At 46.0% G+C, this 25394-nt stretch overlaps 1 protein-coding gene across 1 annotated transcript; it reads left to right on the plus strand.

The window, feature by feature from the left end:
• The first annotated feature begins 283 nt into the window (after nucleotides 1–283).
• LOC141278007 (metabotropic glutamate receptor 7-like) lies at nucleotides 284–15322 on the plus strand. Its single transcript, XM_073801079.1, has 2 exons — nucleotides 284–452; nucleotides 14466–15322. The coding sequence occupies exons 1-2, from the start codon at nucleotides 284–286 to the stop codon at nucleotides 15320–15322; spliced, it is 1026 nt and encodes a 341-aa protein (XP_073657180.1).
• Nucleotides 15323–25394: the final 10072 nt, after the last annotated feature.

Here is a 25394-nt window from a genome sequence, read left to right on the forward strand (position 1 = left end):
GCAGATCTTTACCCTGCCAGTTAGTAATTCAGGACTAATTAGGTGATTGCTTTCATTTATGGTAGCAGTTGGGGTGGGGGAGGATGAAATGGCTTTGCCCCTATTCTTGTTGGAAAAATAAATTACACCCACTGTCACTTGAGATCTTATTTTCCCCCCAATCAAGCAAATTAGCAGCGTGGTTCATTTTCCCAGCATTCACTCCTGAACAGACGGCAGTGCCCTGGAACGTGGCTTAGAGCTGTGTGGTCAGTGCAATTGTTTGGGGCTGTTTGTGCCGACAATGACAGGAGACGCCTGTCTCCCGAAAGAAGAGTGGCCCTTGTCTTGCTTAGGCCAACGAGCTGCCCAGAGCGCTGCCCGCCTGGCTTCTGAGGAAGATGTACACTGCCATCTAGTGGAGATGGGGGCTCACTGCAGTGTGCTCGTTCTCCCGCCTTTCCTTCTGGCCGGTAAGAACAAGCAATAATGCTTCTTGTAAGTTCCTAAAAATAGGGGAGGTCTTATATCACCAGGAGTGAAATGTTTGCCTCAATGTCTGTAATGAAAGTGCAACCCCGTGCTTGCACAACGTCTGTCTTGTCAGTAGCCCTCTTTCATCCCGATGTTTAGGTCCAAGACAGGATCGTCACTGTCTGAGCAATGGGTATCTCTACGAAGCTGGGTAGTTCTCCCCTGTCCCAAGTAGTGTGGGAGGAGACAGTCAGCACCTTCACAGACGCCTTCATCTCTGCAGCCTCGCCATCACTCCTCATCTCGCCCACAGCAAGCCCGATTCCAAAGTGCACAGGGTAGAGGCGTTCAAAAGTTGGCTTGTTCAACCAGGGGCATTGCCACTTCCCAGAGGGAGCCAGAAACACACCCACATCCTAAGACTCTTTTCAGTCTTGGCGTTGAGGGGGTTCCCACTCTGTCCTGACTACACACAAGTCAGTGTCTTTTTCCTTTCCGCTCATTCTACCTACATGAAGAGCATGTTGATCTCCCCAGTTTTAACACAGGAACCATGATTTTCTTGGGTTTTGTGTATGGGGGGGGGGAGAGAATGGGAGAGAGAGCAAGTCCATCCCAATATGGAAGGGCTTGGGGCCGTGGTTCTCAACCAGGGGCAATTTTGCACCCAGGAGACATTTGAAAGTGTCTTGGGACACTTTGGATGGTCACAGCTTAGGGGAGGCTAAAAGTCCTTCCATCACAGGACAGGCCCACAGCAAAGAAGCATCCAACCCCACCCAGCAGTCGTGCTGAGGCTGAGAAAGCCTGGTTTAGGCTCGCAGATATCGCCCTCCAGCAAGCCGGTTAGAACACTGATTGTCCTCAAATGGCCCACACTGCAGAGGCTGTGGATAGATAATGCATCCTCTCCCAAGTCAGTACTGACCGCCGTTTTTCTTCTTTGAGACTCTTCCATTTTAAACATAATTTAGCTGTCTCTTTTTTTTCTCTCTGCTCTGCTGAGAAGAGAAAGGATTGGAAAGGGGGAGGGGAAGGTGACAGAAAAGGAGGATTAGAGGCCTGACCTATTTCTCCTGGAGAAGCTGGGCACATTCCTCTCTCACACGTGCTTTGTGACTGAGCAGGGTACAATTAAAAGCACAATAATTTGCTTGTTATTCAAGTCAGGCATTAGTCCGGGTAATGGCGTGCTTGGTGTAGAGATGGATTTCCTTGTTCGGAGCTAAGCACAGGACTAGCTGAATTCTCCATGGAGAAATCTTGATTTGTTCAGGTCTTTCATGTTTTCTACAGAGAAGGGATTATGTCTTCCTAAAGAGGGGAGTTGCTTAAAAAGCTACAAAGTATAAGAAAAGGATTTAGGGCAGAGGGGCCTGTGGTTATGTAGCTGAGGGGTACAGGGAATTTCAGAGCCAAGGATTATTTAAAGCCATAAAGTTAAAGAAATAATTGCTTTAGGGACTTCCCTGGTGGTGCAGTGGTTAAGAATCCTCCTGCCAGTGCAGGGAACACGGGTTCGAGCCCTGGTCCGGGAAGATCCCACATGCCGTGGAGCAACTAAGCCCGTGTGCCACAACTACGGAGCCTGCGTGCCACAACTACTGAAGCCCACGCGCCTAAAGCCCGTGCTCTGCAACAAGAGAAGTCACCCAGTGAGAAGCCCGTGAACCGCAACGAAGAGTAACCCCTGCTCACCACAACTAGAGAAAGCCCACGCGCAGCAACAAAGACCTAATGTAGCCAAAAATAAAAATAAATTTAAAAACATTTATTAAAAAACATTGCTTTAGCACTACTGCATCAGTGCTGGCGAGTACACTGTAAAGGCAATTAAGCATGAGCTAATATTCATTTTACTTTGGCTAATTACTGCATGGATCCAGGAGAGGGAGGGGAAAGAAAACATGCCCCTTCCCTGGCAATCAGGGAGGACGTTGGTTTTGGTTTCTTTGCCTTATAGGCACGCTTATTAGTTGGGGTGCCCAGAATCCAGCCATCACAAGGGCCTTATTAGTTAAAACACAGGAAAGTTGTTCTCTCAAGGCAGAACAGTGAATGCTCTGCTGTCCCAGTGACCAAGCAGAAGCCACTATTAGTTTTAACTCCATCGATTATTGTTAGCCAGAGAGGACATGACATACACAGTCCTGACTTCACCCATGTGCCTGCTGAGCCTGGGTCAGGGGCTCTCAACCCAGAGCAACTCTGCCCCCCTCCCCCCAGCTCCCTGCCCCCCGGACAATTGACAAGTTCAGGAGCCATTTCTGCTGTCACAGCTGGGGAAGGACTGCTGGCGTCCGCTGGGCAGAGGCCAGGGATACTGTAGGAGTATCCCACAATGCCCAGGACAGCCCACAGCAAAGAATTATCGGACACAAAATGTCACCAGTGGCAAAAGTAAGAGGTCCTGGTGTAGACAGAGGCAATTTCCTCTCCTTGAGTAGGTGAAGGTCTTCAGAATCTTCGCTTCCTCAAATACATAATGGACAAGTCATCAGATGACCATATTTCATGCTAACTAACACGCTTTTCTTCCCCCTTTTCTACACTGGGTATTCATTCTCCCACTTCAGGAAATCGAGTGACGCTAAGAAAAACTTGCCCTGGAAGAATGGTCCGCGGGGGCGAACCGAGACCCAAGTCGGTGCCTGCCCTCTCCTTCCCCGATTCACACACACGCACCCAAGAGAGAAGACAGCGAGCTTCTCTGCAATCCCCTGGTTCGGAGTTTTGAGAAGTTTTATTCCCTTCTCTGAGATTACCCATTCTTCCCTGCATGAAGCATGTTCAGCGAAGTCATTTGTCCTGCAGCTTTACAGGAGTTAAGAGCCCGCAGCAGTGAGATATCCATTTCCTCCCTGGAGAATGAGGACTCCCCCTGAGGGAGGTTAATGCTCAGGACAGGAGCATCCCTGGAGCTGGTGACAGCCAAGGGGCTGTGACTCAGGACTGTCCCAGGCAGGCCATCAACTCTATGGGAGAGCCTCATTAGCCTCCGTTTACAGGAGGTGAGGAGGGCAGAGTGCTGCAGACGGGGAGCGGGGCGCCACTCCCAGACTAGACCCTAGCCGGCACCCTGCAAGAGACAGAAAACCTCTCCCCTCAGGTCCCACCAGCCCTGCTCTCCCCTTCTGTGCACCCCTTTCAAATGCATTTTTCTGCTTTGCCCCCTCCCATTCAATCCGTTCTAGGTACAGTGGTCACGGTGATCCTGGTAAGTCCCAAGTCAGATCGTGTTGCTCAGAGCTCAAAACCCTTCAGAGGCTCCCATCTGGATTCGAATAAAAGCAGTCTTCTCCCTCTCTCCCCCTCGCCCCCCCCGTGTCTCTCTCTCTCTCTCTCTCTCTCTCTCTCTCACACACACACACACACACACACACACCGTCCCTCCCCTTCCCTCAAGCCCTTCCAGACACACTGGCACGCTGTCCCTGGCTGTTCCTAGCAGCTCCCTCCCCATAGCCTCCTGCACTTACTATTCTCTCTGCCTAGAATGTTCTTTCTCTCCATATCTACAGGGGCTGCTCTCTCTGGTCCGTCCACATGTCCCCTTCTAATTAGGGTAGCCCTCTTTCCCTTTGATGCTTTATTGTTCCCGTAACCTGCATCATCTGGTAACATGCTAAAAACTTCCATGCTTTCATTTGCGGGTCCTTCCCTACCCCACCTCTCACTCCCAGATTGCAAGGCTCTCTGTATAATGTTTTCACAGCTGTCTATCTCGAGGACCAAGTACAGTGACTGGCTCCAGCAAGCACTCAGATATTCGTTGAAGAAATTAGGAAATGGACCAGGCTACTTAGCTTCAGAAGCTCTTTCATGGAAGTTCCCATCCCCTCCGTACCAGTTCTCAGCTAGTTGACTGAAGACTAGCACCCTGACAATGAGGCAGCTCTAAACTGTGAATGACAAAAATATTTACTGTGTCTCCGAGGGCCACTTGTGTTTGGTGTTTTATTTTTTTAATAGTTTTTTAAAATAATTTTTAAATTAATTAATTAATTTATTTTTGGCTGCATTGGGTCTTCGTTGCTGTGCGCGGGCTTTCTCTAGTTGCAGCGAGCAGGGGCTACTCCTCGTTGCGGTGTGTGGGCTTCTCACTGTGGTGGCTTCTCTTGTTGCGGAGCACGGGCTCTAGGTGCATGCACTTCAGTAGTTGTGGCACACGGGCTTCAGTAGCTGTGGCTCGCAGGCTCTAGAGTGCAGGCTCAGTAGTTGTGGCGCACGGGCTTAGTTGTTCCGCGGCATGTGGGATCTTCCCGGACCAGGGCTCGAACCCGTGTCTCCTGCATTGGCAGGCGGATTCTTAACCACTGCGCCACCAGGGAAGTCCATGTTTGATTTTTAATTGTAGTGAAATGCACATAAAATTGTATCATCGTATCACTTAGGAGTGTAGAGTTTAGAAATGTTCAGGAGATTCACGTTGTGCGGCAGCCAATCTCCAGAACTCTTTTCTTCTGGAAAAACTGGAACTCTCTGCCCTCCAGCAACTGCTACCCCCAGCCCCTGGCACCCACCATTCGAATTTCTGTCTGTATGAACTTGACCACTCTAGGTGCCTCATACAAGTGGAATCGAGAGCATTTGTCTTTCTGTGACTGGTAGGTTAGCATCATGTCCTCAAGATTCATCCATGTTGTAGCCTGTGTCAGAACTTCCTCTTTAAGGCTGAATAATATTCTGTTGTGTATACACCCCGTTTTGCTTATCTATTCATCTGTCAGTGGGCAGTTGGGTTGCTTCCACAGTTTAGTTATTGTGAACAATGCTGCTATGAACATAGGTATACAAAGTATCTTGGAAAACCTGCTTTCAGTTGTGTTGGGTATATACCCAGAAGTGGAACAGGACCATATGGTAATCCTACTTTTAATTTTGAGGAACCACCATGATATTTTGCACAATGGCTGTACCACTTTACATTCTCACCAGTAGTGCACAGGGTTCCAATTTCCTACATCCTCATCAACCCTTGTTATTTTTTGTTTTCATAGTAGCCACCCTAATGTGTGTAAGGTGGTGTCTCACTGTAGTCTTGACTTGCATTTTCCTAATGATCAGTGATGCTGAGCATCTTTTGATGTGTTTATGGGCCATTTATGCATCTTCTTAGCAGAAATGTCTAATCAAGTCCTTTGCCCATTCTTTAGCCAGGTTGTTTGCTTTGTGGTTGAGTTTTAGGAGTTCTCTGTACACTCTAGATATTAATCCCTTATCAGATATATGATTTCCAAACATCTCCTCTCATTCTGTGATTGCCCTTTTCCTCTGTTGATAGGGTCTTGATGCACAGAGTTTTAAAAATTTTCATGAAGTCCAATTTCTCTATTTTCCTTTTGTTGCCTGTGCCTTCAGTGTCATATTCAAGAAATCATTGCCAAAATCTAATGCCATTAAACTTTGGGGCACTTGTGCTTTTTAAAAGGACCTTTTAATGACAAGTTCCCCAGTTTGGGGAGTTCAGAGCCCTGAAACCTAACTATAAGTGTTCCCAATGCAGAAAGTACATAAGAACCAGAGTGCTTAATCAACATTTCTGTTGGCAAGCGAGGTCCCAAGGAGCGTGTGGAAGCACAGCAGAAGTAACATGGAGGACTTTTAGGAATGTTCTCTGCCACCTTAGTTTCCTCCCTCTTTCTCCATATATCCCTCCCATTTTTCCTTCTTTCCTTCCTTTCAGATAACATGTCTGGGGCAGGATATGGTGAAGAAAATGCTTTTACCTCACTCCCCTATAACAACACTGACCACCCCATGAGTCTTGGAGAAGCAATTTGCCTAATTTGGAGAGAAAAACTCCATTCAAGCCCTGCTGGGATGCAAGTTCAAATCTGCGTGACCACAAAACCCACGTTCATGGACCCACTTGCCTCTATTGCTTTTTTAAGCTATAGGAATGCTGGGTGAGGAATGTTGTCTGTTATTAACTAGAAAAACATGATCCCCCTTTGAGCCTTCATGTCATTACCTATAAGATGAAAATGGACAAGCACAGCACATTTCCAGTGTTACTTTTGAAGTTTTCAGTGCTATCTTACATGAAAATAACATGAAGAAACAGAAGCAAACCTGCCTGATTCCCCCTTATGCCTTGACTACTTGGCCTGCAGAGAGGCCTCCAAGACCCTCCTTGGATGATCCAGGGTTCAGCCCAGCACTGAGCTAGACGACCATGGGCTCCCCTTCCAGCCCAGTGAGTCTTTGCATGACTGTTTTGGGTTTTTTTTTCTAGACTCCCATTTCTTAAAAGTTTGAGAGCCAGTCACAGATCTCCATTTCACCCAAGGGCTGGCATGTCACGAGGTCACCAATATTTGTTTTATGTACTGCTAAGAGATTAAGGGGCAGTATAATTTCAGAGAAAAGTTAGGTTCCCTGGAAGTCAGGAACCCCAGTATCCTGCCCTTAAACACTCGAATGACCTTGAGCAATGAAAGGTCTCCAGACCTTCATTTCTCATCTTCAAATGAGAAGACAAATTGGACAACATCACTGTTTCCTAAAGTGTGGTGTGTACACCGCTGTGGAAAGTAAGCAATAGGTAGAAAAAAGTTAGGTGCTTTTATCTTATGTATATATCTATAAATACTTAAATAGCCTCTCAGCTCTACAGTATCTTAGCTATTATTGCTACAGCAAGGCTGAAGTCGGTGACACACACACAAGCAAGACCCAATGCTAGTACATGCGGTGAAGGTATCGCACCTTCAGGAATTGTCCTTTCCACCCAAACTGTCCAGAAAGATTGACACCGATGAAATGGATCGCTATTGTGGATCCTCATATACCAAATTCCCATGAGCTTTGCTGAGAAGACCTCAGCAGTGCATCAAAGCATCCCTTTGATGCAATGTGAATAAGGTTTATAAAAGTTATTAATGGGGGAGGCAAATGTTAAATCTATAGCAGAGGTACTTTCCCCATAGGATGGGGGAGAGGGAAAGTATGTAAGCACCTGTCATAGGGCCTGGTGTGGAGCAGGTGCCCCATACAGATGTTATTACAAAATATTGAGTATAGTTCCCTGTGCCATAGAGGAGATCCTTCTATCTATTCTATGCCTTCTTTGAATGACCGTAGCACTTGTTGTCGGTATCATTTTTATGTCTGTTGTTGCTTTGTGACTGAAAATGAAAAATTTCTATTTGTCCATGTCCTGGCCCTTACATAAAACTGTGTTCATTTATCTATTTCATATTTATTGACTACATCTTAGACACCGTGTTAACTGCTGGTTCTAGATGTTAGTAAAATATAGACCTTCCTGCTCAAAGGGTCACAGTATTTGTGGGAAAACAAAAAACTGAACAACCTATGTCTCTAAGAGCTTTGTACTTCCCAAAGAGAACACACCTCGTAGGTACAATAAATACATGTATCATACGTAAATGTATAAATAGTTAATGGGATTATACACCTGCGATAACTGCTTTTCGATTCTGAGGAAATGATGATTATATTTCACCAGGAGCTCAATACCACTCTGAGAATGAGGGCTTAACCCCCGACTTGACTCACTGCATCGCTTTCCTATATAAAAATACACAAGTCTGTACATACGCTCTAGAAAAAGGCTTACCTGGCATGAATTTCAGATAGCAAGAAGAAAACTTCAAGAGGTTCAGAGAAGCATCCAGAAGCTCAGATGACTGTCTGGCACTAATACAACTTGCTTGACAGGAAAATAGAGCTGTAAATCTCACAAAATTAGATGATCTTTTAAGAATTTCAAAACCTCCTGCTATTAATTGGAAATCCTAGAAGAATAGCTTCTTTTAAAATGTACTGATAATATGCTTTACAGCTTAATATTCAGAAGCCTATGTTTTGGCTAAGTGAGCTTCAGGAAGGAAGGAAATTTGTGGTTTACCTCCACTTACTTTGGAACCGCTGGTTCCAAACATCTACTTCTATGCACAGTCATCTTATCATCTGTAAAATGGAGGCAACTCTAAGACAACAGAGTTACAGAGATGTTGCAGAGCTGCACGTGTCATTGTCTTCATTTGTTTCAGAATACCAATAACATCTAAGCTACTACTGAAAGAGTGCTATATTATTTGGGGTCATCTAGTGCAGCTCTGTCAAAGTAAAGAAAAGGGACCTAGAATGACTATAATTTTCCCAAGAGGACACAATTATTTTATGGCAAATCTGGGACAAGAACCCTGATCTCTTTGATCCCATTCCATTGTTCTTTCATTGGGTTCTGAACAACCCAGAGAAATAAAGAGAAATAAAACTCCTGTGTGCTGTGTCACTGGTACAGGACATGGCAAGATTGGAATTGGAGCATTACATATTAAGGGGTATCTGAGAAATTCTTCGAACTAATTGAGACATATACCAGGTACATAGAAAACAGTATGTTTTATGAAGATGATTCTGTGCAATGAACAGAACTGGTAACACACACTGGAAGGTGAATTCTCATTTTCTGGCACCTTGAAAACTCCACCTCAACATACACGTTAGAATAAACATTTGAACTGTGTCATATTTAATTCTGCATGCTCTTGTAAGTCAGAAAAATATTCCATACATCATTTAAGTTGTCACTCACTTTTTAACTTGACTTTCAATTTCTAAAAGTCTTTCCAAACATAAAACAGAGGTGGGAAAATGGTATATGGGAAGCTGCAGAGATGAAATAAGCTTATTTCATTAGGCATAAAGATGAATATCCAAACAACTTCTTCATGGCTGAAAGTGTCCAAATCTACTGTCTTCATTTTGTAGTCAAGGCTTCTGGAAAAATATGCTAATGGATTCCTTATTACCCGAATGCCCCATATCAGTTTCAGTAGGTATCATTATATATTATGGAAATTTTTCTCAGTGACAGTGAAAGACATCCTGGCTGAACATCCCCCTGCCCATGACACAGAGATGATGGTCTCAAGCTATCTTGAAGGCATTGGAGCCCACACTATCCGTTACTAATATTAATGGAGGATAAAACTTCATATTCTGTTTGCTCTGTATTTGTTAAATCACTTCTTCCCTTCATTAAACTGGATGGCCCATAATTGAGTCTGTAGTGTGTCTATCATTTAAACTGAACAAATTTTTGTTGGTTTTATTAATGTCATACGTTTCTAGGGAGGGTCTATTCAATAACTAAGTCTAGTTTCACAGTTACAAATAACTTATGATGTAACTTTGAATAAATTAAGCTCATCATAAAGGAAGGATACTGAGAGTTGCTACTACCCCTTCCTTGAGGGGCTCTTGTAAAGCACTAAGTAAAGTAACAGAGGTGTATATGTATGCATATATTTTCAATGATATTTGTACAGACTTAAAAAGAACTCTACAGAATGCATTATAAAAACCTTAATGCTGTGTGTCCCTAGTTCCCAGCTCTCTCATTAAAACTACTTAAATGAACACAATCTTATCTGTTAGGATACTACTTCTTGCAGTACCCTGTCCCCAACCATTTGCCATCCTCTTCCCATTAGTCCTCAAGTCAGAAGCCCCGAAGATCTGTTCATTAATTTATGAACACATTTCTTCATCCAGCCAAGAAAATTGATTGATCCCTTACCAAATTTCAGGCACCATTCTTCAGTATGATTTATAGGCATGTTCAGGAAATCCAGCAGTGATTAACACAGATGAATATAGTCTCTCTTGAGCTGAGGGGGGAGACGAAAGTAAATAAGCAAATATAAAATCATAAGTATAGTGCTTCCCTGGTGGCGCAGTGGTTGAAAGTCCCCCTGCCGATGCAGGGGACACGGGTTCGTGCCCCAGTCTGGGAAGATGCCACATGCCGCGGAGCGGCTGGGCCCGTGAGCCATGGCCACTGAGCCTGCGCGTCCGGAGCCTGTGCTCCGCGTCGGGAGAGGCCACAACCGTGAGAGGCCCGCGTACCGCCAAAAAAAAAAAAAAAGCTATGAAAACAAAACCTATGGATGGAGACCTACATGAAAGATGGAAGAGTATAATAATGGCCAGAGTACATTACTGTGGCAGAAGCAGCAGCCCTTAAGGAGGACAACTTTATAAATTACAAATTGGATTTAAATAGACAGGGAATTGAAAGTGGAGACATTATTTTCTGCAGAAGATGATGGACAGGGGAGAACAAAGAAAATGAAACTGAGATTGTTAACAAAATACAATGCTAAGCATATAAGTTAGGACTGAGTCCTTAACTTTCATTTTTATTAATGACTGGGTGAGTATAGATTACTGACTACACAGAACCAAGCCTGGGAACACATTTTATATTTATGACCTTTGTGCCTAAAACTAGATTCTCCTGCAATTTAATATGACACTAGGACAATGACTGGCCAAGTTTTAGATTAATCACTCTTACACAAAGATTTTTCATTCACATAATCTCAAACAAAACTGCGTCACCAATTAAGTTCCAGATCCTATGCACTCTGGCTGAAGATATAAATATCTTGCAAGCCCAGCGTCACTTTCCTCTTTCTCTGGTAACAAATCACACTTTCTATTATGACAATGGCCCCAGTTATCGGCCCAGGAATAAACACTTGACTCAGGAAGAGCCAATTAAAGCCCTCCTTTAGAGTTGATCGAGAGCTTTAAGGTTAGAGTATTTCAATCTTATGAAATTTTTGTAAAACAAAATTATTTCAAAATCTACTAATTATTCTTTAAGTTCTAGAAACTGCATTCTGTGACTGAGAGGACAATTTATTTGCCGTCGTTTCTGCTCTGCCCACTTTATGTTTCTGTTATTGTGAGATAAAGACAGTGGGGAATGGCTAACCAATTCTGATTCATTCAACACATGAGTGCTTCTTAGGTACAAAACACCATTCTGAACATTGTCCGAGGTAAAAAGATAAATAATACCTAGCCCCTTATAATACCTAGCCCCTAACCCTCAAGGATCTTCCAGCTTAGCAAGGGAAATAAAACATGCACACAGATGACTGCAACAAAAAGAAGATAATGATTGCTGCCAGATGTTTGGGGAGAATGAGTAGAGCAAAGAGAGAACACAGAATAAGGCAACATTCAACAGTCAGCCAAGAACTATTTGTTGAGCAGTTGCAAGCTGTGACCTGGAAATGGAAGAGGAGAACATAGATCTTCACATGGGCAGGTGAAAAATCAAGTGTTATTACTTGTAACACAGCTCTTCAAATATATTTTTTGGCACCAAGTGCCTACTAAATAGCCTTAAATTAAAAACTAAATAAGGATACAGTCTCTATCAAATATAGCCTGAGGTACTGATGCCTAAATACTAGGATCACAGTATTTGTGTTCCCAAGGATGCCTTTCTATTGCTTTGCTTCTTTCCCCCTTTCCAAATTAGCTAATGCTGCCTTAACAGGGTATCTATTTCACTTGTTCCAGCCTTTTTGATCCAATGTATTGAATAGCAGAATAGGTGAGTTACAAGAGGATATTTTGACTTCAAACAACAGAAATAAAATACTATATAATTGAAAAAAAAGAGGCAATCTTTCAGGCACATGTGGATCCTGGAGTTCACATGTTTTAACCAGGTCCCTTTCTCTCTTCCCCACCCCTTCTTCTCTCTGCCTTTTCTCCTCTCTGTTATCTCTCATTATGGGATTCAAATATTTCCCTGTTTATGTGGGAGCTTCTGGCACAGCTGCGGGCTTATACGCTCGCAGCTCCAGGGCTGGCTGGAAGGGGCGGGCGCATCACAGCATAAGGTTGCACAAGGTGTGCACTTATATAGCAGGGCATCACATCTATGAGTGATGGATGATCACATTGTATACAGGGGTAGCTTCGCATAGCTTTTACATCACTTTTCTTGAAGATGGCAGTAAAATGGTACGTTTTTACAAAATCAAATAGTGTAACATTGTCCAAAAGATATACATAAAGCATTTAGAGGAAGGAGGCTCCTTTTTCTTTTAACTCCGGCACGGATTGTCTATTGGACAGTGGTAACCCTATGTCATCAACCTCGTTACTCCAGCAGAAGTCCAGGGATTAGCCCTGCATAGCTCTTGTTAGCCTCTATTCCCTTCCTTGAACACTGTAGCCAGAAGGTTTTTTCCCTCCTCAAACCTTAAGTATTGAAACCTGGAGGAGGGGCATGTCTGAAAAGAAAATGATGGACTGGACTCTCCCTAGAAGGAAGATAAATGGGTGGCCAACAAGAAAAAAAATAAAATCCTCTGTACCAGGAAATGTTTGAAGTGTTGTTTGGGTATCAAAAAACGGGTGCCCTACACATAAAGCAACAAAGGATATTGGTCTAAAAAGAACACCATGGCCAAAGGTGCATGGCCTATTTCAACAGAGGATTTGAAAGTTAAAAGTTAACCTGCAGGGCTTCCCTGGTGGCGCAGTGGTTGGGGGTCTGCCTGCTGATGCTGGGGGACACGGGTTCGCGCCCCGGTCCGGGGGGATCCCACATGCCGCGGAGCGGCTGGGCCCGTGAGCCATGGCCGCTGAACCTGCGCGTCCGGAGCCTGTGCTCCGCGACGGGAGAGGCCACAACAGTGAGAGGCCCGTATACCGCAAAAAAAAAAAAAAAAAGTTAACCTGCAAAACATTCAATTCAATTTCATCATTTTACAGATGGGCAAAGTAAAACTCAGGCACAGGAACAGAAGTGCCAAGGTCATACAGGTGGTTGGTGGAAGAGACAACCAACTTCCCAACTTCTGACTTTTTAGGGGGGTGTGTGTGTGTGTTGTTTTGTTTATGTGCAAGGACATTTTTCTTTAGTACGCTAACATTACAACAGAAAGTATAGTCTTGTTTTGGTTTTCTCTGCGCCCTCAATTCTGTATAAGACAGTTTCGCTGCACTCCAACAGAAAGGCTCAGCAAGAGTAGAGACCACCATAAGCAGTACACGTGGGCACCAAGGGCAGATACATTGCCCTTCCTTGTGTAGGAACTAGGGCCACTTGTTGCTTTAATGGGCCAAGTTTGGGCTGGACCTGCAGGAGGGGACACCTTTGAAAAACAGCTTCCTAACTGCACTACAACCTGCTCTGGCATCCTGATTCCATTCCCCAAACCCCCCAAATCTTCAGCCAGAAAAAAAAAAAAAAAAAAGAATGGATCACTGGATCACTGGATCGATGGGGGAGATTTCTGTCTGCTCCTCCTACTGTCACCTCTTTCTTGCTATTTCCTGCCCGAGGAAACCTGATATCAGCCCAAAGGCATCTCTGGAAATGGGTAGGAGGGAGCCTTACACCTGTCAGCGCCAGAGAAGAAAGTGCGCTCTGCAGAGTTCTCAGTTGTTCCGTCTCTTACGATGAAAGGAAGAAAAGGAGCGAATCCGCCACAGATTTACTGGAGACCAGGGTTACTTCATCCGGCTCCGGCCACAGTAACCCCTGAAGACCAAAGATGCATTTCCATTCCCAGCATTTCTTGTTGGCGTCTTTCCCTACAGGCTAGCCCAGTGCCTGGCCCCGGGGAAGTCTCTGCGTAAAGGTTCTTTAGGTCATAAATCAGGCTCCTGTGTGTATGTGTGTTTTTCTTAGGAAAAACTGGCACAGACGAATTAGCAGTAGAGACTGGGGTCTCCCTACTACCCTTCATGCTTGGCAGCATCACCTTCGACTACCTCGCATTCTCCCGGCGCTGACAGCCCCGGCTCCGGACCTCAGGGTTGGAAGCAGTCAGCCCCAGCTAGAACCGCCCTGTCCCGGGCTGATGCCACCCTGCGCCTAGAATGTGCGTGTGGGTGCAGGCGGGCGAGCGAGCGGCTTCTACAGTGAGACCGAAGCAGGAGCTCAGCCTTCGCCTGCGACCTGCAATCCCCAGATTCCCTGGGGACCTCGAAACTCCCAATCGGAGGTACTCCCCCCCCCACAGCCGCCCACCCATTCCCTCCCCCCTTACCTCAGCACGCAGCCCCTCCCTGCGTGATGTTGCAAAACCGCGGGGAGGGTGGGCGCTGGGAAGGGTGAGGAGAGACTGAGAGAGAGCGAGGGTGGGAGGGAGTGGGCGCAGGAGGAGAGGGAGCCGAACGCGCATTTAAAGCGACAGCCGTCCTCGCTCTCTCCCCAGTGCTGGGCTGTTGGAGAGCTCGAGCTGCAAGCCACAGAGCGCGAGCTCGAGCGCGGCGCGCTGGCCGGGGAACCCAAGAGCGCACGGCGCCCCAAGCTGGCAGGCGCCGCGGGACCCCCCACCCTCGCCGGCTGCCCTTCCCCGGGCGCCCCTACCCTCCTCGCCCGCAGGAGACCCTGGGCTTCATCGGAGGAGCTCACCCCAAGGGGCCAGGACTCCGGCGGGCCCGCCACCGTCCCCTCCAGTGCCGCCGCCACCGCCGCAGCCGCGGGAGCAGCATGGTCCAGCTGGGGAAGCTGCTCCGCGGCCTGACTTTGATGAAGTTTCCCTGCTGCGTGCTGGAGGTGCTTCTGTGCGCGCTGGCGGCGGCGGCGCGCGGCCAGGAGATGTACGCCCCGCACTCCATTCGGATCGAGGGGGACGTCACCCTCGGGGGGCTGTTCCCGGTGCACGCGAAGGGTCCCAGCGGAGTGCCCTGCGGCGACATCAAGAGGGAGAACGGGATCCACAGGCTGGAAGCGATGCTCTACGCCCTGGACCAGATCAACAGCGATCCCAACCTGCTGCCCAACGTGACGCTGGGAGCGCGGATCCTGGACACTTGTTCCAGGGACACTTATGCGCTCGAACAGTCGCTCACTTTCGTCCAGGTGCTCATCCAGAAGGACACCTCCGAAGTGCGCTGCACCAACGGCGAGCCTCCGGTTTTCGTCAAGCCCGAGAAAGTAGTTGGAGTGATTGGGGCTTCGGGGAGTTCGGTCTCCATCATGGTAGCCAACATCCTGAGGCTTTTCCAGGTAGGGGGGCGCTCCCTCCGGGGCAGAGCGCGCCGTAGCTCCCCGCGCTCATTATCCTGAAGGCTGGCTTGGACTCCAGGGGTGCGGGGTCTGGTCAGCCTTCGCTCATTTCCACCCTGGAGATCCTGCCGAATCCCTCCCACCTCACCCGAGGAGGTACTTTCCCTGCTTGATTCATTTCCCTTCCGTCTCTCCCCTGTCCGCGCTCCACTCCATCCGGCTTGACATTCTGGATTTATGGCCCCATTTAGAAGAAACAGTCTCCGAAAAACAAGGCGATGATTTAAATGGGTTTGCATTCGAGTGAAATATGGTTCCAAAACAGGCTTGTAAAAGTGCCGGGCTCCTGTGAGAGCCACCTAGGCGCAAGGAATATGAAAGATGAGAAGACGCCTAGAAACTAGGCATTTCTCAACTCCCCAACTTCCCTGCCCCAAGCCGCCCGACAAGCTGCAGCTGCCTTGGAAAATTTCGAGAAGAGCTTAGGGAGGCAGTTCTTAAACCGAAGGCTAGGTCTTCACCTACATTTGGACGTGAATTGCCCATTTCGCTCGGGTTGGATTTCCCGGCCTGTAACCTGTCTCTGCGAGGGCATGGGGCGAAAGGCGTGGGGACTGTCCTCAAGCGGGGAGAAGCCACCCGCAGACGTGCCCCCAGGTGATTTGCTCTGGGCAGTTGTTTGCACCGTCTAAACTGCCTTTGCGATCTGGCCACTGGCAGGAGCCGGGCGATCAGCTTTCCACTCCTGCCAGCTCAGAGCCCGGAGGAGAGCTCATGCTAACTGCGAAACACAATCGCTTTCTCTGCACCCACCCTGTGCCCATCCTTTCCCACGACCTCCCTAACGCAGCCCCCAACCCCAGTCCTGGGTTTTGAGGACGATTCTCAGAGCCAGACAAGAAGGCGCCTGGAGGGAGGCAGTAGGGTGCGCTGAGCAAGGCCGGGCGGTCCTCTAGCTCCGGGTGCAGGCGGGCAACGGCGGAAGATGCGAGGACGGCGGATCGGGCCAGGTGAGCCGTGGGCGGTGCTGCAGTGCTCTCTCACCGCCTGCTTCCGCAGCCTCGGCCCCACGGCTCCTGTGCCGCCCTGGGTATAGATGGATGGCTTCTGGATGAAGAAATTGAGTTTCAGGGTCTGCGTGACTATGGGTTCTCTTGTTTCTCTGTCTTTCTTCCTGTGTGTCTCTCTCCTTGTGTCTCTTTCTCCCTGCTGTTTTTTATTTTTTTGTCTCTCTGTTTTTATGTTCTCCCTTTCAATTTCTGCCTCTCTTTTCCTTCTCTACCCCTATATCCAAGGTTTTTGTTCATCTCTGTCTTGAAGTGATCCTTTCCTAATGCACAGCTCTCTCCCTGCCTGGTAGGACCCAAGCTCAGTTTGTCCCTTCTCCAGATGTTCTGGCTGACCCTTATGCTCCCCGTAGCTAAAAAGTTGGCTCCCTCTCAAGTGCCTTTCCTGAAACATGTTGGGTTTCTGGAGGGGACTCCTTGTGATTCAAGCTGTCACTACATCAGCACCCAGGAGTATGAAGTTTGTGTTTGTGCCAGAAGGAGGGGTGCCTGTCTAAAGCTGCAGCCTGGTATGGCCCCTCTGAGCCTCTGAGCATCTCTAACACCTCTTGAGTATGCCACCACGGAGATCTCTAGATGTTTGCAAGGCCAAAAGTGCTTCTGGGCAGCCTTCACTTTGAGGTAATGCTTTCAGGAAGAGCCTGGGTTGTTGTAAGCAAAACCCAGAAGCACTTCCGTTACCTCTGAGCTTAAACTAGAGAACCTGAGGAGGCAGCGCTGCAGGGAGGATGAGGCCAGAGGTCACCTGAGAACCACAGGGGCAACTCACAGTAGTTTTACTGGAGCTCTGGGGGTTGGAGGCACATTTGCTGTTTGACATTTTAAAAATTATTTTGGTGCCTTCACTTGGAGCTTGGGCAGTACTGCAGATGGGCCTGCCTGTCGAAAAAAGAGTGAAATCTTAAAGTCAAGAGACAGCTTGCCGACTAGGCTGAAGGATTGTGTTTGCTGAAAAAGATTCCAGGGGGAGCTGATTCCTTCTCTGGTGTGTGGATCTGAGGCACTTGCAAGAAAAGAGAGCGCTTGCCTTATGCTTAGTTCCCCCGTTCCCTGGGCTGGGAAGGAAAGGACCTGAATGCCAACATTAGCAGTGTGGGTTGGGACCAAAACCATTCAGAGAAAACACTGTCATTTTCCTCTAATTTGCAAATTGCAGCTATTCATGTTGGATTGAACAGCTGAGGGGAAAGAGCCCCCAGTTTTCACCTGCATTTATTGAGAAGAGGCTGGTAGTAGGAGGGATGCACCAACTTGTAGCTTGTGCTGCAAGCTGGATATAAGCTTGGTGTGAGCATCCTGGTTAACCACTGCCCATGTTCAAATATACAGAGATAGATTCCAACAGTCTCTTCCCATAGCCTTATTTTTGCGTGTGATCTTAGAAGCTCCTGGCATGTAAGTCCAGTCCCCAGTTTCCCAGCCTCTGTAAACCTGCAAAATGAATAGAGAGAATAGTGGAACACAGACCCATTGTTCAAAGACACAGTCACTTTAGGGAAAGAAGAAAAGAACGGGTAGGTGAATCTTCTCTGGGATTGCAGGGCTCAGCTCAATGAAGACTGTCCTGTATAAAAGAAACTCCTCTAAATGGTTGAATTCTTAGCTCTCCAGAGATCTGAGTTTTCTTTTCCCCAGTCCCTGTGGGTTGCTGTGGGGAATGTGCCAAACCTATCATTTGAGATAAAAATTTATGGTGAGGTAAGCTTCTAGGCTGGGGGAAGGAAGACTTAGTGACTGAAATGGGGGATGCTAAGCACTGGGGGGCAAGAAGGAACAAGGAGATAGTAATGGATGTAACAAATGCTGCAGCTGCCAGCAAAGCCTGGATTGAACTTCCTTCCTGAAAATGAGGACCTGGGCAAGAATGACCACTCAGATGTAAACAGTGTCTCTGACTGGGAATTCTCATCTGCCTGCCGGTGGGCCAGAGCTGAGCAAGTCCTTTCTCTCCTCTGTATGCACACTGAACTGGTTAGTAAGTGACATGTCAGAGGACAAGAATCATATTCAGTGGATCTTTCAATTCCAGGAGTTTGAGGCTAATGAAATTAGTGTGTGGCCAGGGCTCTGCCAACTAGAATTAAGTCACTGCAGCCACCCTGCAATGCATTTTCAGCCTGAAGGGAGCATCAGGGAGGAATTTCGGGAGATTTGTTTCTGAGCCTGTACAAAATAATACTCTCCTAATGCTAAGAAAGGTTAAATGTAAATTAATATTGACTACGAGTAACATATTTAAAAAATAATCGCCGAGTGGGCGATGGCTTAAAGTGGAGAGATTATATAATATGGTGTCCAAAGAATAAATCTCCCCTGACCACTGTTTCATGGGCTATAAGTAAGATATATTACAATGGAAATTAATGGGAACGTTTTTAGTCAAGGCTTCTCTGCGATTGACTTGAGAGCAAACACTCTGAGAGTATAAATTACTCTTGCTATGTGCTGACTCTGAATGAACAATATTTCATGTGCAGTGACATGGTCTAAGCTATAGACTTGGAATTGAATGGCATCTGTTTCAATTGTTTTGTTCTCTCAAGAGCAACTAGATAGAAAAAAGTGGTCAATTTGACCCCTGTGGGAGTGTGTTGCAAATCTAAACCTGTGTCCCTCATACCATAAATGAAATACATTTGTAAATTTGTAAGTGTTTTCCTTCTGTTCATTGATGCTTGAGTATAATCTCAAACTTTGGGAGCAACACTTTATACATAAGTACTTGGTTTTCTTCCTTTTTTCTTTCTCTTTCTCCTCTCTCTGTTTCTCTCTCTCTCTCTCTCTTTCTCCATCTTATGTAATTGGATAGAACTGGGCACCTAGGATGATGTGGTGTTACTATAGTGGGATTTTTTTTTTTTTAAATCAACTCTAACTTACCCTTTTAAAAATTTCATAAATACAGGTGTCGGTGCCATTTGGAATAGTCTCTATAACAATTTGTCTCCACATTTACTGTGTTTCAGCAGATTTACCTAACAGATGGTGAGTGGGCAATTTGTAAAGGGGCATTTTTTTAAAAGAGCGGAGAGGGAAGGAATTAGAGACAGGCACATACTATATTTGAAGTTACCTCCACGTGTATTTTATGTATGTATACCCATACAATTAAGAAGTCTTTGGATGTTTTATCTTCAAGAATAATTCAGATAATGGATTACTTGAATATCATAAACATTTAGGGTTTAACAGATTCGTTACATATAGACGTTGTATCATGGATTTAAAAGACCATAGCCAGCGGGCAGCGGCGGGCGGAACGACCGAGGGGCGGCGCGGGCTGGGCGGCGGGTGCGGGGGTCCGTGCTTCCGCGTGGTGGAGGGCTGGGGTTCGCCGGAGACGCCGGGTTGCTCCGCGTTGCCAGGTTACCGAGAGCGTGCCCCGCGCCCGCTCTTCCGCCCGGGCCGCCCTCGGCGCCGCCTGAGCCGTGGTGCGGGCTGCGTGGGGCGTCGGTTGCGCGGAAGCCTGGGTAGGGCGCTGCGTGCGGGACTCTCGTCGCTCGTGGACGGGGCGCGAGCGCGCGGGGGACGTAGGGCGCCGACCTGGGGCTCCCCGGCGCTCCGGCTCCGCTCAGGGCGCCCGCTCAGGGGCCTCCGGCGCGAGGCCCCCTTTCTGGTCAAGATGGCGGCGTCCAGGCGGGCGGCGCCGAGGTGAGCTGGAGCTGGGCCCGGAGAGGGACGAGTCTGCCAAGCCCAGGACTTGGACCCCGGGCTGGTCTCCAGTCTCCCGGGGAGCGGCAGGTGAGTGGGTGCGGCCGCGCGTAGGTCCTTCTCGTGGGGTGGTCAGCTCTCCGTGCGTCCGCAGACTTCTTTCCTCTGATAGTCAGATCTGGGGTGGCCCAGGTTGGAGGCGAGGGTGCTTGATTGGGGAAACCTGAGGGGTTTAAGGACTCTGTTGGGATCGTTTCAGACCCCAGCAAGAAGCTGAGCAATTTTCTCCTGACTCTCTTCCCGGCTAAGTTTTCTCCCTTCTCTGAAGACGCTAGCTTTTCTGAATCACTTTGTTACCCGGGGGGATACAGTTGGTGGTTCTGACCGTGGAACGTAGGACCCGGCGCGGGGAAGCCTGAGCTGGTTCTAGTTACTTTGTTTGCAAAGCACTTGTCTTGTCTTTGGAATCTTTGTGTATGTAACCAACGTTGGGAAGAGCCAGCGTTTTCTCCTCCAAAACACTGCGAGGGGTAACTTTACACGTAAGAAACAAGTGGGCGTTCACATCCATCCCTTTTCCAACCACTGAGCCTTGGTTGTGTTTCCTTTCTTTAAGTTTGTCTCGTTTTGAAGTGATAACAAAAACAAACAAAAAAGACCATAGCCAATTACACAAAGTATACTCTAGTCTCAGTCCTGCCATTAATTAGCTATGTTACCTTAAGTCATTTAATTTTTCTAGGCCTCATTTTTCTCATGTGATGTTTTTTCTTTGAAAAAGTATAGTTTCTAGAAGTCTCTACTCTCTGTGTCATAGTTCAGCTTGGAGAAAACCTGTTCTTATCCAAACTCCATGACATTGTATTTCCAGCTCCAACTTTGGACTTTGAGTGAGTTGGGGGCAACTCTTTAAGGATATTTTCACACAGCTTTTTAAGTTAATATCAGTCTAGCTGACTTGTCATACTCAGACTTTCTCCCATATTCTTTTACCAGTGTGTTCCTTAGTCATATATATAAAGACTGTTGTGGGAAAAAAGACCTCCTGGGTCAGCTTACTGCATGGTCATCGACACAGGGCAGGGAGTAAGATTCTGTGGATTTTACAGAAGCAGATACAGGTTTCATTATCCATGTCCTCTCCCCTTTCATCTTACAAAAACAGCAGGCTTTTCTTGGAGAACTGCCAGATAATGCCATCCTGCCTCCTCACGGGCCCCGGGGATGAGTCTCCCAGGGACTGAACTCCAGTAAAGCAGGTGATTGGCTCATGCGTAGGCATCTGACCTCGGCTAAGTCTATCAGACTCCTCCCCAGGACTTTTCTCTCAGAGAAAAATGGAAGAATTGTCTTTTCTCTCTGGAATTTCTAAGCTGGGGAGATACGACTCTGGGACTCCCAGTTAGCATCCAGCACAAGAAGAGACTTTCTGTAAAATAAAGTCTTGCAGAGGTAAGCAGGGCTGAGCGATGGAGAGAGAGCTGGAACCCTGCTGATACTCTGGAACTTCCAGATCCAACTGTATCTGAATATGGCTGCATCCCTGAATTTCTAGTACTTGTTTGTTGAGGTTGTTGTTGTTGTTGGGTTTTTGTTTTTAAATTTCCTTTGACTATTTTGAATTTGTTTTCAGTAATGTGCATTTGAAAGCATCGTAGCTAAAAGAGCTAATTTCCTACATTAATGTCAGGTTTGCTGACTGGCATTCCTTAAGTGAAAAATAATATCCGCTATTTTCTTTAAATAAAATCCTTCTAGCTCAGGTTTGAGATATTCAAAACTCTGCCTCCTACCCCCCTCTTTTCCAACATTTACTATATCACCTTGAAGCATTTGTGACCACATCTTTCCCATCTAGACGCAGTTGAGAGAGAGAGCAAAGACTTCTGATATAAACTGCAACCTATACGCCTCCTACCTGGAAGCTTTAGAACATACTTGATTCTTGTCATTAAAGCAAATCTTTTGTTGTTGTCTCCAGGGCACAGAAGCATTTTCATGGCATAATCGAGTACAAAGTACATTAAGCCTAACTCTACTTCTCACCCTCTTTTACTTTAAATAGGCAGAAAAGAACAATCTCAAACACATTTTCCCAACAAATAAAATACATATACGATTATGTTTAGAAGACGTTTATGCAACATATAGTTAGACTGATTAATTAATGGACCTTTCGCCAATTGGCACAGTAAATATATATGTTCAATGTGCTTAATTAAAAAGAAGACAATAACATATTTTTACAGGTTAATTATCTGAGAAGAGTATTGTGCCAGCACACTTGATGCTACAGTATTTCATGTTTGACAGGTAATCTTCTTTCAATTATATTTACTGCTAAATGTTTCTTGGATCAAGCTATTAAATTATAAGGTCAAAAGTAAAATGATATGAAATTACAATGAAAAGGGACACATATCCCACTTTATGAGAATAGAAGTTCTAATTTCTTTTCAATACTACTAGTAGTGACCACAGTACTAATTTGAGCCCTTACTATGAGCCCCTGTGCCCATATACATTTAGTTCTTACAGTAGTTCTGCAAAGGGCATATAATAATCCACACTGTAAAGCTGAAGAAAGTGCTTCACATAGCTGGTGAGTGGCAAAGTCTAGATTCAAACTTAGAGTCGTCTGACAATGCCCAGGTTGTTGACCACTATGTACACTGCTCAATTGTTGCACCAATAAAGAAGTGCTTGAAATAATTATAGATTTGCCTACCCTGAAACTGCGGTGATTTAAAGACATCAAAGTTGCCAGTTGCTTAACCACATCTGCTTACAGTAAGAAATTACATTTTATTTCATTTCTAAAACAAGATTAATTCTGCAGGCCCATAGAAACTTGAGCACACAAATCCTACCTCCAAATGAAAGATGCTTGTTTTCCACTATTCAACAGATGGCCCTGTACAGAGGCAATAAATATATAGTAGAATTTTCATTCAAATAAATGAGAAGAGAGGTTTCTTCTTGTCCTGATTCAGTGCCCATCATTATGGATTATGATGGCTCTTCCCAAACTTTACTTCATTCACTCCACTCTTTCTACAAAACTCCAGTAATGGAATCCATCATTCAGATATATGTGCAAAGCGAAAGGACTGTATTAATACAGTTGCTGAAAGTCAAGTTGATAGAGCACAGGAAATAGATCCTAATACATGCAACATTAATGTTTGTGTGGGCCTTGGAGTGAGGGGTAGAAGAATTTTCAGTTTAATGGAATATTTTGCCTCTTGCTATGAAAGTGTGGCTTAATAGTCTTGTAATTGGTCATTTACAGAATCCTCCATCTCTGGGTTTCATGCTTTCTTTACTCTGCAGCTGTCGATTCCTTCTCTTGTTCTGGATGGAAGATAGCAACGAAGCCACTTCAAAGGGCTCAGCCTGCCTTTTTGTGTTATTGTTTAGATGAAGATATTTCCATTTATTAAAGCACACTATTTAAACATTTTTATCATGTTTCAAACTTGACTGTGTTCTGAAGGTGTGAGCACAGGCAGACATAATGGGGGATGTTTTCCAGGAGAGAACATACCCTTATCAAAGGAATTATCAGAATTTTCATGTATGGATTGAGAATCAAATTCTGGAGTTAGACCTGAATTTAAATTCATACTCACAACTTATTACCAGTCTCATCTTGATCAAACAGTTACCACACTTCTCATCAATTTCCTTATCTTTGAAAGCGGAATAAGAGAAGTATGCCTGGTGGAGTTACACATAAAGCTCATCTGATAGAATATTCATAAGGATTTTGCACAAAATATACATGGAAATATTTTAGCACCGAGTTTAGCATGCGATTTGTCTTCAATACATTTAAGAGCTATTATTTTATTATTATTATGCTATCATTAAATATCACTATTACTGAAATGTCATTATTGCTAAAATTGCTGTAAAACTACCGCAATAACCCATGATGAATTCCCCTCTTCTGTTTCCTTTGTTTAAATGGAACATATATATATATATCTAGACAGAGAACACTTTAGTGATCCTATTCAGTGGAGTGAGAATTTCCATGGCACTGATTAAAACAAATCCTGAATTGCATGGACTTAAGATAGCAGAGAGGGGCTTCCCTGGTGGTGCAGTGGTTGAGAGTTCGTGACCCGATCCGGGAAGATCCCACATGCTGCGGAGCGGCTGGGCCTGTGAGCCATGGCTGCTGAGCCTGTGCGTCCGGAGCCTGTGCTCCGCAACGGGAGAGGCTGCAACAGTGAGAGGCCCGCGTACCGCAAAGAAGAGAGAGGGAAAAAAAAAAAAAAAAAAAAGATAGCAGAGAGGCTAAGAGATTTGAAGTTAGACATCCCCAAGTGTGAATTCTACTGTGACCCTCTTCTAGCTCTAGAACCTTGAGGAAGTTACTTAAACTTTCTGAGCTTTACTACTAGTTTCCTCATCTGTATCTTTTTCAGGACTATTTATCAAGCATCTTCCTGTTCTCTATGCTTGGACTATCAATGAATAAGTTAGACAAGAGCCTTTGCCTGCGTGCTCCTTCTTGCATGCTTTCTCCCTCCTTACACTCTCGTGTGGAAACGGATGTTATAAATAAATTCTATGCTTTGTCACAAGTTGATGGGCGCTACGGGTTAAGGAAAAGGATGTGAAGTTCACTGAAGAGGCTTGGGTTGGGAGTGCTGGAGGAGTGTACAGGTAGGTTCTGATTTTAAATAGGGTAGTCAGGGTGGATTTTATAAGTTGACATTTGAGCAAAGACTTGAAGTGAGGGAGTTGTCAGAATGTATGATGGGGAGACCACTCCCTGGGAGCAAGAATAACCAGTCCCAAAACTCTAAGGCAGAAATATGCCGGGCAGCTTGGAGGAATATCAAGGAGGCCACCGTGGCTGACTTAGTCAGTGGGGAGGAAGAGACAGCAGGAGGGCTGGAGGTCGGATATGTGATGGGATGGATTGGGTAAGCCCTGGGAGGCCATCACATGCATTGTGTCTTTTACTCTAAATGTAGGCAGCCAGGGGCAGGATTTTAGCCGAGGTGTGGCATGAACTGTCTCTTGTTTGAAAAGCATAACTCCATCTGTGGCCTTGAGGATGTGGGGAGAGAGTGGAGTCAGGGAGAATCTCGGGAGGCGACTACAGGATCCTCGAGGTCTATGTTGGTGGCCTGCACCAGGCTGCTAGCGGCTGGTAATTCTCAGAAGTGGCACATTGAGAAGGTTGTGACAGCATTTCGTGGTAGCTTGAATGCAAGAATGGAAAGGAAGAGGGGGTCAAGGGTGAATTCGAGACTTAGGGCCTGGGGAACTGGAAAGGTGTGGTTACTGTCACCTAAGATGGAAAAAGTTTGGGGTAGAGCATGTTTGGGGGATTAAAGACCAGTTTTGGAGGTATAAGATTTGAGATGTTTTCGTGACGTCCAAGTAGAGATGCT

Source organism: Tursiops truncatus, chromosome 1 (genome assembly GCF_011762595.2).
Source record: "Tursiops truncatus isolate mTurTru1 chromosome 1, mTurTru1.mat.Y, whole genome shotgun sequence".
Taxonomy (NCBI): Eukaryota; Metazoa; Chordata; class Mammalia; order Artiodactyla; family Delphinidae; genus Tursiops; species Tursiops truncatus.